General features: G+C 38.5%; 1 protein-coding gene across 1 annotated transcript in view; it reads left to right on the top strand.

The window, feature by feature from the left end:
• Nucleotides 1–12,453, top strand: part of LOC106516902 (noelin-3) — a 15,627-nt gene extending 3,174 nt beyond the window's left edge. The window contains exons 3-6 of the mRNA XM_014007492.1: nt 3,458–3,613; nt 5,189–5,408; nt 6,163–6,269; nt 10,767–12,453. Coding sequence (XP_013862946.1) covers nt 3,458–3,613; nt 5,189–5,408; nt 6,163–6,269; nt 10,767–11,444 — 1,161 coding nt within the window. The 3' untranslated portion in view covers nt 11,445–12,453. The remainder of the gene's footprint in view (nt 1–3,457; nt 3,614–5,188; nt 5,409–6,162; nt 6,270–10,766) is intronic.
• Nucleotides 12,454–14,882: the final 2,429 nt, after the last annotated feature.

Raw genomic sequence — 14,882 nt, forward strand, 5'->3', positions numbered from 1 at the left:
CTCTCTCTCTCTCTCTCTCTCTCTCTCTCTCTCTCTCTCTCTCACACACACACACACTTGTAAAAAAAAGCTGACAGCGCACGTAAATTCACACAAACATCACGTCAGGTTTCAATCGTGGCACTTTGTTTCCATAATCCCTCAAGAGATTGCACCAGCCTGGTCCATATTTTCACTTCTGCATTTATTACATGGATGACATCAGCTGAATGACAGCTTGAGAAGATGAGAATGCTCCTCATCCCAACATAATATGGCTGAGTCCTACCTTTTTTTCCCTTTTTTAAATTTTTTTCTTTTTTTCTGCAACTAATGCAACTGCCAAATGTTAAAAGTTGAACTGTGAGGAAAATCTTAAACTCAGTTTATTTACATATATAGTACCATTTTACAACAAAAGGTATTCTACTTTTTTAAAAACAACAATTCTATTTATTATAATGATTTGATGATGATGATAACGACGACGATGATGATGATGATGATGATGATGATGATGATGATGATGATGATGATGATGATGATGATGATGATGATGATTTGGCATCCTTCTAGAAGGTGACCTATGACCCATTCTGGTCAAGGGCTTTCTATTGCCAGTGACCAATGCGGGCGCAGCTCCTACATTAGTACACAAGTAATACACTTCTAATGTAACTATAATACAAAACAATAAAACTCACTTTATACAATGAAACGTCATTTTAATAAAAGGTTGTCAATCAAAGATGCTAGCAGACTGCGTCAAATCTCAGCCGGTTCAAATGTTATCAATCCATTAAATGGACGTTATTAGCGGTTATCAGTCCCATAGAATGGCTTCAGACTGTCCCAACAGTGCCCCCTAGTGGGTTACCAGTGCCATATATGTTGAAATGCAACAATCTGCTACTGCCAGAGTCCCGTCTACTTTATCGTTGCCCATGTCATTTTCTCTAAAATTAACCTTAGCGGCTTTATGCCTCATATTAACCAGATGACAATCTGACATTCTATGGGACTGATAACGGCTAATAACGTCCATTTAATGGATATAACATCCGAAGCGGGTGCAAATCTTCAACACTGAGCAGCAACATAAAAAAGTTTATTTTTACAGTAAGAACCTTCTAGCACAGGGTGCCACTATCCTGCATGAGTTAGAGAATTCTCTGCTCCAGCACATCTGATTTGAATGGATGGGTGAGTAACAGGCTGTTGAGGCAGGAAAATAAGTAAAGAATTCAGGATAGTGGCCCTCGATTTACACCCGTGTTTCAGCAAATGACAAAGTAAAAACTACTTTATAGCCTTACTTAAGTATAAATTTTGGTAACCTATACTGCACTGGAGTAATTATTTTTCAGCCATTTTTTTATTTATACTCCTTACTTTTAAAAAACTGCAAAAAGGACTTCATTTATTCTGGTGTTGCATGAATGACCCTGACATGACCTCTTGACCACAACAGGTTTCTCCTACTCACTGGTTTGTGAAAACAATAAAACTGTCCAGATATATTGGGCCTCCTGCACAGAGTGAAATTAATTCTGGTCGGATAAGAAGTATATACCATTCTGACACCCTATTGGTTTGTGCAATCCATCACACCTGCAGGACACAAATCAAACTCCAGCACGACACAGCAGATGTATAGCATGTAGCCAAGTATAAAGATGAGCGTGGCAGAGAGATGTGCAGCTGAAACAGGTAGAAGAGTGCATCTCATACTTTTCAATATTACCTTTTTATTATATTTTCATTATTGCCTTTGGAATTATTATTTATTTATTTTTTGTGGAGGTGGGGTTGTAAACACCCCCATGGCCAGGCTGAGGTTTTCTCCTTAATGTTTTTTGTCCTTACATTGCTTTTACTTTTATGCTTCAAGTAGTTTTAAAACCAGTACTTTTACACTTTTAAATGAGTAAAAAGCTTGAGTTGACAATTTTACTTCCAAAGATGTCTTAACCCTAGTATTTATTAGGGATGCACCATTATGAGAATTTCAACCGATATCGATATCCGATATTATTATTGGTGTTATGGCCGATAACCAATACTTCCCAATATTACACACAATTATTTATATACATATATTACAAAAAACAACCAGAATGCTGACATGGCTGTCTCCTTCAGTTATTCTTGGCTGCACAGCATCATTAACACTATCATGATCCAACAGATACCGCCCGACCAACCATCTCCCCTCCCATTACAGAAACACAAGGTTAAAAAGTGAGAAATCTATATCAGACCAGTAATACACATCGGACTGATACCAATATTCTGAAAAAAAAAGACCAACTTTGGCTGATACCGATGTTAATGCTGACATATCGTGCATCCCTAGTATCTATTCTTCTACTTAAGTAATGAATGTGGATAGTTTTGACACTTCTGGATACCCTGGAGGTGCATGATTGGACACCCATGCTGTAGACTCAGGATGAGCAGCTATCATCCTCAGCTCTCTGGGGTTTGAGAGGACAAAGTGTAGATTCTATAGGAAAACAAGCAGGGGGAAAAAAAAGCCAACGCCAGCAGTAACTGCATGTGCAAAGAAAGAGAGTAGAGAGAGTGGTTAGTATGTCCTGCAGCAGTCTAACCCTAAAGCAGCATAACTGAGAAATAACTCAGGAAACCAATACTAGCCCTAAGATTTAAAAAAGGAAAGTCTTAAGCCTCATCTTAAAAGTAAACAGAACCTCCCAGTATGTATAAAAAAGATTCAATAGAGACATAAAATGTGGTTTTATCATGGCTGTGGTGATTTAGTGAAGAAAAATCATAGCACAGGAGTCTCTTTCTTCAGTGAGTATGTCATACACTGTGTGGGAAAATATTACTGTAGCCTACATTGGCTGGTTGTATGCCAATGCATGTTCTCTATCATTTACAGGGCCCTTTTGACACTAATGTACTAAGCTGCCTCGGGGTATCAGTAAGGCCATTTCAGGATCCGTCTACCAGCGTCAGGAAAGAACACAATGTATGAGTGTTGTGCCACTTTGTCTCTGATGTGCTCCAGTTATGTTGGTTTGTTACAATTAGAGGCAAAGAGAGGAGAGAAAGGATAGCATTTCTTCTTGTTCACATGCCCTACAAATCCAAGGAGCTTTTGTTGAAGCATAAAAAGCTGCCGCCAGGCGTCCGAATCTAATCTTGTCTTTAAAAATTGTTATCAAAAGCAACATTTAAAAAATAAAATACATTTTTTTGTAAACTGTACCCTCAAAAACGAGCAAACAGGATAAGATGTCTACCACAGAACAATCTTGCGTGCATGTAAAATAGATTTGAAGTTACAACATCCTGCTGGTTTGCTGAAAGACAATCACGTTGGAGGTCAAAATGTCGATTCGTTCCGCGGGAAGTTAGAGCAAAGTGGGCAACAAAATGGGCTGAACAAGGACGCTTTAATTTGCTGGTGGATGGGAAAATCAATCCTGCACCATCTCATTCTTTTCAAAAGGTGCAGAACATGTCACAGTCAATCGAGGTGCTGAACCTGCGGACACAGAGAGACTTTCAGTACATCATGAGGATGGAGAGCCAGATCAAAGGACTGCGCTCAAAGTTTCGTCAGATCGAGGCGGACAGGAAGACGCTCGTCAACAAAAACTTTCAGGTACGCTTTCTGTTTGATGTTGAACTCAAGGAGAAACATCAGAAAGAGGCCCGGTGAGGGATTCACGGGAGGCATGTGATTGGATGAACCTCAGGGCCAGATTATTCCTGGTCTTCCACTGGCCGAACCAGAACAACTTCTAAAACAAAAAAAAAAAAAACATTTGGATATTTTAAGTTTTGTTTGATCTATACAGAGGCAAAACGTTTTATACAAAAGTGACTAAAGAGAAAATTTTAGCTCCTGGAGGTCATTTCTTTCTCAAAAGCATATTTATATATTTTGCACTTGTATGCACTAATCATTTTTCAGGTTCACACTGGTGCCTATATCCAGCATCACTGAGGGTATTTTTCCATTACACAGCCCAGTCCAGCTTGACCAGGGTTCAAACCCAAATTTGGCGTTTTTGTGTTAGCCATGTGCTTCCAATAGGCTGGGCTTTTACATGAGTTATTGCTGCTCATTGATTGGTTCACTAACCGGGAAAGTTACATCACACAGATGAGAGTAACTTCACGTGAATCATTTTGCAGCAACTGTAACGTTTATTTCTTTTCCACACAAGTTTAACCAAACAACAGTAGCAGGCTACCAAAAATAAGCTAACAAAAAGCTAGCATTAGCTTACTGTTATCTGTCAGCTTAAGCACCATACTGTTGGATGATCCAGTTCCGTATTCAATACTTTTCCTTAAAGTTTAGTGTAGTCCATAATTGTTTTGTCGTAAGTAAAAAAAAAAAGATTGCACGTCTTTCTTCTCAACGCAACCACAACCCAGGCTGGAGAAAAGTAAGGTTGGGTCGTTTGGAGCCGGGGCGGGCAGAGGCGTGCTTTACATTGCAAAAATGCCTTGTGTGAGAGGTGGAGTACACGCCGGACATGTCTCAGTCCATCACAGGACCACATAGTCACAGATGAGACGACTACTCATACTGTCACTTGCACCTAACAATTTAGATTTACTGAAATACCTAACATGCTTGTTTTAGTTTGTAGGAGGAAACCAGGGAGCATGAATATAAACTAGACATGCAGAGAAGAAACTCAGCTGGGTTTTGAAGTGATACTAAACATCCTGTAGCGTGGGTCACCAAACACAACTACAGCTCACACCAGCAGAAATCAATAAAACCAGGCAGTTTTACTGGATGTGCTTCCTGTCGCTACAGTTTGAGCCTGTGAGGGACTCAAACTAAAGCAATCATAAATTTGTATGATTTCAATTTACTCACATTGTTTATTAGGCTGTGCTTCGTCTAGCACAGAAATTACAGAATTTTTTTAAATTGTATCAATTTATACTGAAATTCTCCCTTTTTTGTGATTTTGCTTACGATTTAACATCTGCTTCTGCCAATAAAAGGCCATGCATTGTTTTTATTTTTCATCAAACTGAACAACAGACCCAACTTTATCTCATTTAACAGGGCGATTTGAAAAAAAAAAAGAAAAAGTCTATTAGCAATGAATCTAAAATTGCCGTATTATGCAGAAAATTATTTAATACGCCAAGATCTAACACTTTTAAATAAATACAAGTTTCCTTCTAATTTTATTTCAACCTGTTTTAGGAGCTGAAGGGGAAAATGGAATCGCTGCAGCCTCTGATTCCTGTCCTGGAGCAGTACAAGACCGACGCCAAGCTCATCTCCCAGTTCAAAGAGGAGATCAGGAACCTTTCCGGGGTGTTAATGGGTATCCAGGAGGAGATGGGAGCCTACGACTATGAGGAGCTGCAGCAGAGGGTCCTAAGTCTGGAGAACAGACTCCACAGCTGCATGAACAAACTCAGTGAGTCTCACATGTCTGTTTGTTGGGTGTAGAAACAAGTGATCTTTGTTTGGGTAAAGTCCCATTATTATAAAGTCCTAAGTCAGAATGTTTATTCATTTGAATGTATTATTTCAATCTATGGATACACCAGTGTGAAATGTTCACAAAAGAAGGACATCTCAGCCTTTCTCAAAGTGATTTTTTTTATCTTCAACATTTGCAGTTTGAGGGTAAGAAGCTGTCATTACATTACTCCACCCATCGAGGTTTAGCCCGCATAAAAGAATCAATTTGGCCTTCGAAGTCGCCTTGCCTTTGTTTAAAGGTTTATAAAGCCCGAGCTTCAATTTCCCAGCAGCTTGTTGATAAGTCAGGACCATTACTGTCAAAGTTTCAACATAAAACAAACAAAAAAAACTGGTGCTTTACAATAAAAAATGGTTGTGGAGCTTTCAAAGCTTGTGAGGACTGATTGTGTCAAGCAGAAATTTTGAATCGGTAAATGAGCATGTCAATGCATAAAACTTAAAAACTCGTGTCTTTGTTTTTTTAGCACTATTAAAGCTTCTGTAAATATAATTAGGTGCTATTTAAATATTAAATCATGAACACTAAAATGCACTTGCGTATTGTGCTGCCTTTTTTCTATAAAAGTAGAGAAAAGTGCAGTTTGGGCATCTTCAAGCTGTTTTTGTTTACACCCAATTCAAACAATCCAACACTTTGGGTGTATTCTTGTTATAAGATCAGATGGTGTGTGATGTGTTTACAGCATGTGGCAAGCTGATGAAGATCACAGGGCCACTGACTGTGAAAACTTCAGGGACCAGATTTGGAGCCTGGATGACTGATCCTCTTGCTTCTCCTAAAAATAACAGGGTGAGCAGATAAAAAGCTTCTTTTACACCGAGTATTATTAGATTGTACACAGTTTTACTCATGATCAGTTACTCTTTTAGTAGCCTTTAAATATTTATTTTTAATTAAACTAATCTATTGTAGAAATTGTTAGTTATTAGAGGACTAATATTTGCATTAAAATTGCTTCAGGATGTGTTCAAAGGATATATTTTTAAGGTAGTAACAACGATTTATTTTAAAATATACAGTGGTTTGCAAAAGTATTCATACCCCTTGAACTTTTCCATATTTTGTCACATTACAACCACAAACATAAATATATTTCACTGGAATTTAATGTGAAAGACCAACACAAAGTGGTATACAATTGTGAAGTGGAAGCAAAATTTTACATGAATCAAAACATTTTTTACAAATAAAAAACTGAAAAGTGCAATGTGCAAAATTATTCAGCCCCCCTGAGTCAATACTTTGTGGAGCCACCTTTTGCTGCAATTACAGCTGCAAGTCTTTTAGGGTATGTCTCCACCAGCTTTGCACATCTAGTGACTGCAATTCTTGCCCATTCCTCCTTGCAAAACAGCTCAAGCTCAGTCAGATTGGATGGAGAGCGTTTGTGAACAGCAGTTTTGAGATCTTGCCACAAATTCTCAATTGGGTTTAGGTCTGGACTTTGACTGGGCCATTCTAACACATGAATATTCTTTTTTTTAAACCACTCCATTGTAGCTTTGGCTTTATGTTTAGGGTCGTTGTCCTGCTGGAAGGTGAACCTCCGCCCCAGTCTCAAATCTTTTGCTGACTCCAACAGGTTTTCTTCCAAGATTGCCCTGTATTTGGCTCCATCCATCTTCCCATCAACTTTGACCAACTTCCCGGTCCCTGCTGAAGAGAAGCACCCCCAGAGCATGATGCTGCCACCACCATATTTGACAGTGGGGATGGTGTTTTCAGAGTGATGTGCAGTGTTCTTTCTCCGCCACACATAGCGTTTTGCATTGTGGCCAAAAAGTTCAATTTTGGTCTCGTCTGACCAAAGCACCTTCTTCCACATGTTTGCTGTGTCTTCAACATGGCTTCTGGCAAACTGCAAACGGGACTTCTTATGGTTTTCTTTTAACAATGGCTTTCTCCTTGCCACCCTTCCATAAAGACCACATTTGTGTAGTGCACGACTAATTTTTGTCCTGTGGACAGTTTCCCCCACCTGAGCTGTGGCTCTCTGCATTTCATCCAGAGTCACCATGGGCCTCTTGGCTGCCTCTCTGATCAGTGATCTCCTTGTTCGGCCTGTAAGTTTAGGTGGACGGCCTTGTCTTGGCAGGTTTACTGTGGTGCCATACTCTTTCCATTTCCGGATGATGGATTGAACAGTGCTCCGTGAGATGTTCAAAGCTTGGGAAATCTTTTTATAACCTAAGCCTGCTTTAAACTTCTCCAAAACCATATTCCTAACCTGTCTGGTGTGTTCTTTGGACTTCATGATGCTGTTTGCTCCCCAATATTCTCTTAACCAACATCTGAGGCCATCACGGAGCAGCTGTATTTGTACTGAGATTAGATTACACACAGGTGGACCCTTTTGAGTCATTAGCAGTCATCAGACAACTTCTGAATGCAATTGGTTGCACTCAGGGAAAAGGGGGCTGAATACTTTTGCACGTCGCACTTTTCAGTTTTTTATTTGTAAAAAATGTTTTGATTCATGTAAAATTTTGCTTCCACTTCACAATTGTATACCACTTTGTGTTGGTCTTTCACATTAAATTCCAGTGAAATATATTTATGTTTGTGGTTGTAATGTGACAAAATATGGAAAAGTTCAAGGGGTATGAATACTTTTGCAAACCACTGTATCTACAACTGGGCTATGTTGGTGCATTTTTGACACTTGATACAAGACAGTGGAGTAAAACTGGCTATTTTTCTATTTTCAGTAGTTCCAGTAACAGGTCCCTGTTTTAAATATTGCCTGAGCTGAGGTTCTGAGCTGAGCTGGTATGAAACTGTGACAGGAGAACTCTGCAAACTGCTGACTCACTGCCTGTGGGTGAAAACAACTTCATCTCTACAGCAGAGCATACTGTCAGACTCCCGTTTAAAAAAAAATAGTTGTTTGCAATTTCTGCACATAAAAAAACACAAGTCACAAGTATTTCAATCAATATTTGCAAACTGTGTATTATTATGTAAATAAGGAATCGTTGAGCATCTTTATTCTCTGGAATAGATTGTGATGCTGTCAATGGACCCCTTTCTTTACAATTCTCTTCACTTGTCAGTTACTTTACACAAACCATCTGCTCCATTTATTCAGTTTAACCAATTAATCACAAGCACAAAGAGGGAAGGAGTTTATCTGTGTTGCTGAAACTTCACTCAGTCTGTGAAGTTAAAACAGAGTCTGTAGAGGAAAAGAGGGCAATGAAAAGCTGAGAAGAAGCATATTTTACTGCATGTTATGTGACAATGTCAAGAAAATCCCAGTTAGGGTAATGCGGACCAGTCTTCATATCAAACTAAGTGGTTATGCCTGGTTCACACGGCAAGATTTTAAAATTATTGGCTGATTTTCAAAACCTGAGAGACCCCCACACATGACGATAAAATAGTATACATCTAACGGGTTTGGTCCTACAGTGTGTGGTGCAAAGACAACACAGTAAAAACATCCAGACTAAATCACTCTTAACTCACCACACATTGGCAGGAATACCTCTTGAGATTATCTTTAGAGACATCACCATAATCCGAGCATCCAAAATGCTGTATATATCAAAAATAAATTTGACTTTGCATACATAGTCTATCTAACGGCCTTGGAATTGGCCATTGTCTCTTTAAGAACCTCTTACCATTTCCAACACTCCCGCTTCAGCATGTCTCCACAACAATGCTTCGGGGGAGGGGTGCTCTGTGGGGCAGGAGCTCAGCTGCAGACTGAGCCCAAGGGAGGAGTTATAAATAGGCGGAGCTTTGTACCAGCAAGTGTTTAGGCAGCTCCACATGGCCACAGGAAATTCAAGGATTTCTCAAACGTGTATGAATGAGTCAAAGCAACACTTTGGAGATGTTTTTGATGACATTAAAACATGATATAGAGCTCCAAAGCTAATTTTGCATAATTGTGACCCTTTAAGATCATCAGGAGGGCTAAATCAGGCCAAAATTGGCCTAATTATCTTGCCGTGTGAACCAAGCACTAGTGATTAACAGTAAACTGCTTAGACTTGTTGTTAAAGGGATCCCCGATTAGTTGTAACATTAGACTTTATTTGATAAACCTATATTTTAATTGTAAAATAAAGACTGTAAAAATACTGTAGGATGTTTTGTTTTTGTAATTTTTAAACTAAAAGTTTAAAAAAGTATTTCACGGACGGGGCCATATTATTTACATGCAAAGCATTCTGGGTAAATGATGACGTGGATAGGTCCTCGGTGTGAGGCTGCTAGCGAGCTATATCCACCCTGAAGGTTAATCTTGGACAATAACTGACGATCGACTCTTTTAAATGAAACCAGAGAGCGCTGACAGAGAGGAGAAGGTAGAAATGACTCAGCCTGGAACTGAAAATATGGATGGAGGATAACAGAGCTGCTTCGTGGAAGAAGAACCTCAGCTTAGCTTGTTAGCTTTAGCATTAGCCCCGACGCTATCACCATATATATGTATTAGCTCGGCGCTACACATTCTCTTCTCATCACTGAGGTCCTCCTTCCACATGACAGAGAGGGGAACGCAAAAATGACTCAGCCTACAATTGAAAATATGGATGGAGGACCTCAGTTTAGCTTGTTTGTCATGCTAGCACCAAGCTAATACATATAAGGCAATATAGCATGGGTGCTAGCACTAAGATTAACAGGCTAAGCTGAGGTTCTTCTTCCATGAAGCAGCTCTGTTGTCCTCCATCCACATTTTCAGTTACAGGCTGAGTCATTTCTACCTTCTCCTCTCTGTCAACGCTCTCTGGTTTCATTTAAGAGTCGATCATCAGATATTGTCCAAGATTAACCTTCAGGGTGGATATAGCTCGCTAGCAGCCTCGCACCGAGGACCTACCCACGTCATCATTTACCCAGAATGCTTTGTGTGTGAATAAAATGGCCCCGTCCCTATAAAAATATATTTTTCAAAATTTACAAATCTAAACAGCCTACAGTATTTTTACAGTCTTTATTTTACAGTTAAAATAAATGTTTATCAAATAAAGTCTAATGTTACAACTAATCAGGGATCCCTTTTAGGCAGCATAGATGTTTGATTCTCCTAAACCCTTTCTGAACTTGGCTCAACACTTTAACTGACCTGCAGGATGAGCTCCCAGCTTCTTTACTTCTGACCACAAATCTGACAACTGTGTGTTGAAGACAGTTAATTAAAGCAGAAGCTGACAGAGACCAACAATTACCCAGGCAGGGTTCGACGTGTTAACGACCAACAGCTAAAAGATGTTGTCTTGGAAGCAGAAATTGAATCCTGGTGTTTTGTTTGTGTGTTTTTGTTCACAGGTTTGGTACATGGACAGCTATACCAACAACAAAATCGTCAAAGAGTACAAATCCATCACTGACTTTGTGGCAGGAGTTGAATCCAGAACCTACAATCTGCCTTTCAAATGGGCCGGAACCGACCACGTGGTGTACAACGGCTCGCTGTACTACAACAAGATGCAGAGCAACATCATCGTCCGGTATAGCTTCGAGACGGGCCGCGTGGTCACGCAGAGGGCGCTGGAGTCGGCGGGCTTCCACAACGTGTACCCATACACCTGGGGGGGGTTCTCGGACATTGACCTGATGGCCGACGAGCTGGGCCTGTGGGGCGTGTACGCGACCAACCAGAACGCGGGGAACATCGTCATCAGCAAGCTGAACCCGGACACGCTCCAGATCCTCAACACGTGGAACACGGAGTACTCCAAGAGGAATGCCGGTGAGTCGTTCATGATCTGCGGAACGCTCTACATCACCAACTCCCACCTGACCGGGGCCAAGGTGTACTACGCCTACTCCACCAAAACATCCACGTACGAATACACAGACATCCCCTTCCACAACCAGTACTTCCACATGTCCATGTTGGATTACAACGCCAGGGACCGAGCTCTTTACGGCTGGAACAATGGCCACCAGGTGCTGTTCAACGTTACACTTTTCCATATAATTAAAACTGAAGATGACTCTTAAAGAAGGAATACACTGTTCAAAAATGTAGGAAACGTGGGAAAAATCAAAGGTTGTGCCTAAACATTGAGGTGTTAATTTATTCCATTTTAATGTTCATTTTTGTTTGTTTGTTTGTTTTTTTTACCATTTATGTAAAGAAATCTGCTTACTTAACTTAATTTGTATACAAAAAAGAAACAAACTTCTGTTGTTTAAATAAGTGACAGCACAATACGGACATGAATTGAGAGGATTTCAAAGCTTTCTGCAAACTCATTTCCGATTAAATAATGATCGTTTAATGTTGCAACTTCTTGACACCTGGAAGTGTAATTTGAGTCATTTCAAAAGCTTCTTTTTTTCTCAGAAATGACAAAAAATAGATTTACTGTTCTGAATAATAATGGTTTTCTCGGGCAGTTTGCACATTTATTCATCTCCTCTGATTTATTCACGTTTGGACTGCTTTCATTATTTGTTCGTTCTTGTTTTCATTCCTCACCGTTTATTTCATCATGATCACCTCATTTAGTCCTGCTTTTCACTGCCTTAGCTTTCAAATTTGTCTTTGTACTCTTTTTTTATTATTGTTTCACAAGTTTTGCACTTGACCTTGTACAAGACAATGAGAAACGTGGACCATAATGCACCTGTACAGTTAATGTACCATGCCTTTTTATGTCTGTGGAGATTCTTGGCCATCTTGGAATATCTTGAAGTTCTAAGTCAAAGTCAGACTGCCTTTAACTTAATACTTCAAAGATATCAGCTTTTTTTTTGTGATATAAGCAGCAGTTTGTATGGCTTGTTCAGTGTTGTATGTTCTGTGGGCCCAAACGTAACACCTCTCGTGCATGAATGTTGGATATCCGAAAGGCATTTTATTGTGTATGTGTGCATTTTGTGTTTGCACACCATCCCATCCTACTCCTGAGCTACTCTTATGATTTATGAGCTATTTGTAGTTTAAATATTTATTTGTGTAAATAAGATGTTATTCATAACCAAATAAAAGTATTGTTTTCATTAAGAGAGTGATCTTTTTTTATCTTTTAGAAAAAGATGAATTTGCCAGTTTTTTGTTTTGTATTGTTTTTATAGATGCTAATGTGTATGCTTAAAGTGTCAGTGACATGCATATACTGTACTTCAATCACGCAGTCAGTATTTAAAGTATTTAAATATTTAATAAATGTGGCAAAATACACACAATTTTACCCATTTTGTCACATAACTGGCTTATTTTCCTTTGAACTGGGCTCAGCAGAAGTGAAACAGGAAGTGACATCAAAGAGGATTATTTGAAAAAGGGGAACTCTGTTCTTTTTTAAAACAATATTGTTTGAACTCTGACTTTTCTTCATCTTTGATAGTGACTCAAAATTATCTAAGGAAACATCAGATTCTTCTCTACAGTCTGTTGTTAGCCATTGTGGCAATGCACTGTTCACAGGCAGACATTCCCCCTTTTACATCACTTCCTGTTGGCTCATGCAAATAGCTCAACAGCTGTTCGTGTCAGTGGTGTGACTTTTTATTTGCAACATGTTATCAGTGTCATCTTTCTAAAAATGCATTCATATTTGTAACAACATTTTGATCTCATGGGCACTTTAAAGTTTTCAATGCCTTATGGATAAATTCCTGCCAACTTCCAGTTCCTTGAAATACACGAAGTCTTTCTTGTCCATCTAAAATAAAATAAAAAACCACTGATGATRAAGAAGCTAAGATACTAATATTCAGATATTTAGTACTGCTTTCTACTGAAGTGGTAGGAAAAAAAAAGAAATACACGAAGTCTAAACCAGTGGTTCTTAATTATTTTTCTGTCGTGCTCCCCAAGGGAACTTAATTTTTTTCAACCACCGCCCCCACCCACACGAAATGAAATACTATTGAGAACCTGGTAATATTTATTATTTATCTTTACACACCACTGCATGTCTTTCTGCATATAATCAACTAATAATAGTATAGGGAAGCATTGCATTACATAAAGCAGTATTATTATATTTTACCTTTTAAATTTATTTATTTTGCTGCACTGAATCATTATATGAAGGGAAAAAATACTACAAGATACATGCTGTATCTGGATTTCTTTGGTGCTTCTTCTTCAAGGCCAATGAATTCTTAAAAAGGAAAATAAATTACTGGTAGTATTTTTTTAACTCACAACCCCCCTGACACCTCATGACGGGTGCACACCCCACTATTTGAGAAGCGCTAGTCTAAACAGTGTTACCTATGATCATTTATGTGACTGCCTGCGACTGTGTGTGTGGATGTCTGTCTGTTAGTAAAATATCTCCAAAACCAAAAGACAATTTGTCATAAAACTAAGAAAATAATCATTAGAGACACATCTACAAGTGATTAAATTTTGACATCATCACAGTTTCAGATGGTCGCTGCAGTGAGTTGACATTTGCCAAAATAAAAATGCCTCCAACTTTGTCATTTTTACAGATATTGAGCTAAAATTTGATATGAGCTATTTTCAACACATATTCCAAGTTCTAACAGTTTGTAAAAAGCCTTTATTTAAAACTTTGCTAATCATTTAGTAAAACATAATATAAGTTTTATTTATTTTGTTTTTCAACCCACTTTCTTGGCATTTGTGTGCAAATAAATTTTCACACAGATGAAGGGAACTATTTTTTGCTGCCAAGATTTTAATGTAATATCAACACCAACGTTGGATAAACCTGTCAAGTAACTCAAAAAAGTCAAAGACAAACAAGTTTAGTTTTTTTTTCTTTTTCACTTTTAATGAACAGCCAAACTTTTTAAATTAGAAAACAACAGAATTAGCTGTGATCAAAACTCATTAAGGAGGTAAGAAAAAAAGTTATTTATTCAGGATTTGAGAAATTCTAATTTAAGTCAAATCACACAAGCCGATGCCTTGATGAGATAAAAGAAAATAATCTTCTGTCTATTCAGGAAGTCGTTTCTCCAGCATAAACATAACTAATGTAAGATGATAAGACAGCCACGATGAGATCTGGATATTAATTTTCTGGCTGTAAATAGTATTCTGTGCACAATGGAACAGAAGGTAATTGTTCAGCAAACTCCCTCATTATTGTAAGATTAATGAGGGAGATGTCTTGGTAGATTGTGCAACATTTGATAGAAATTTCAAGTATAACAAATCTTTTTTTTTTTCACAATCATAAAGTTCCAGGAGAACACCGGATGAACTCTATTTCAAAACTTCAGCTCAGGACTGTTCTTTGTAAATAAGGTGTGATTGTACGACTGAACACATAGAATATATATTTGAATTGAAACCAACAAAGTAAAAAATTCAAAAGGAATGATGAAAATATAAAGTATTCTGGTGTTGGCTGCACTGACCCTCTGATCCAGACCGTCTGCCCTGAGCTGAAGAAGCCGAAGGAGGAGCTGAAAAGAGTCTGCTGCTCTGTCTGCGTGTCTCTGAACCCA

Source organism: Austrofundulus limnaeus, unplaced genomic scaffold, assembly GCF_001266775.1.
Source record: "Austrofundulus limnaeus strain Quisiro unplaced genomic scaffold, Austrofundulus_limnaeus-1.0 Scaffold42, whole genome shotgun sequence".
Classification (NCBI taxonomy): Eukaryota; Metazoa; Chordata; class Actinopteri; order Cyprinodontiformes; family Rivulidae; genus Austrofundulus; species Austrofundulus limnaeus.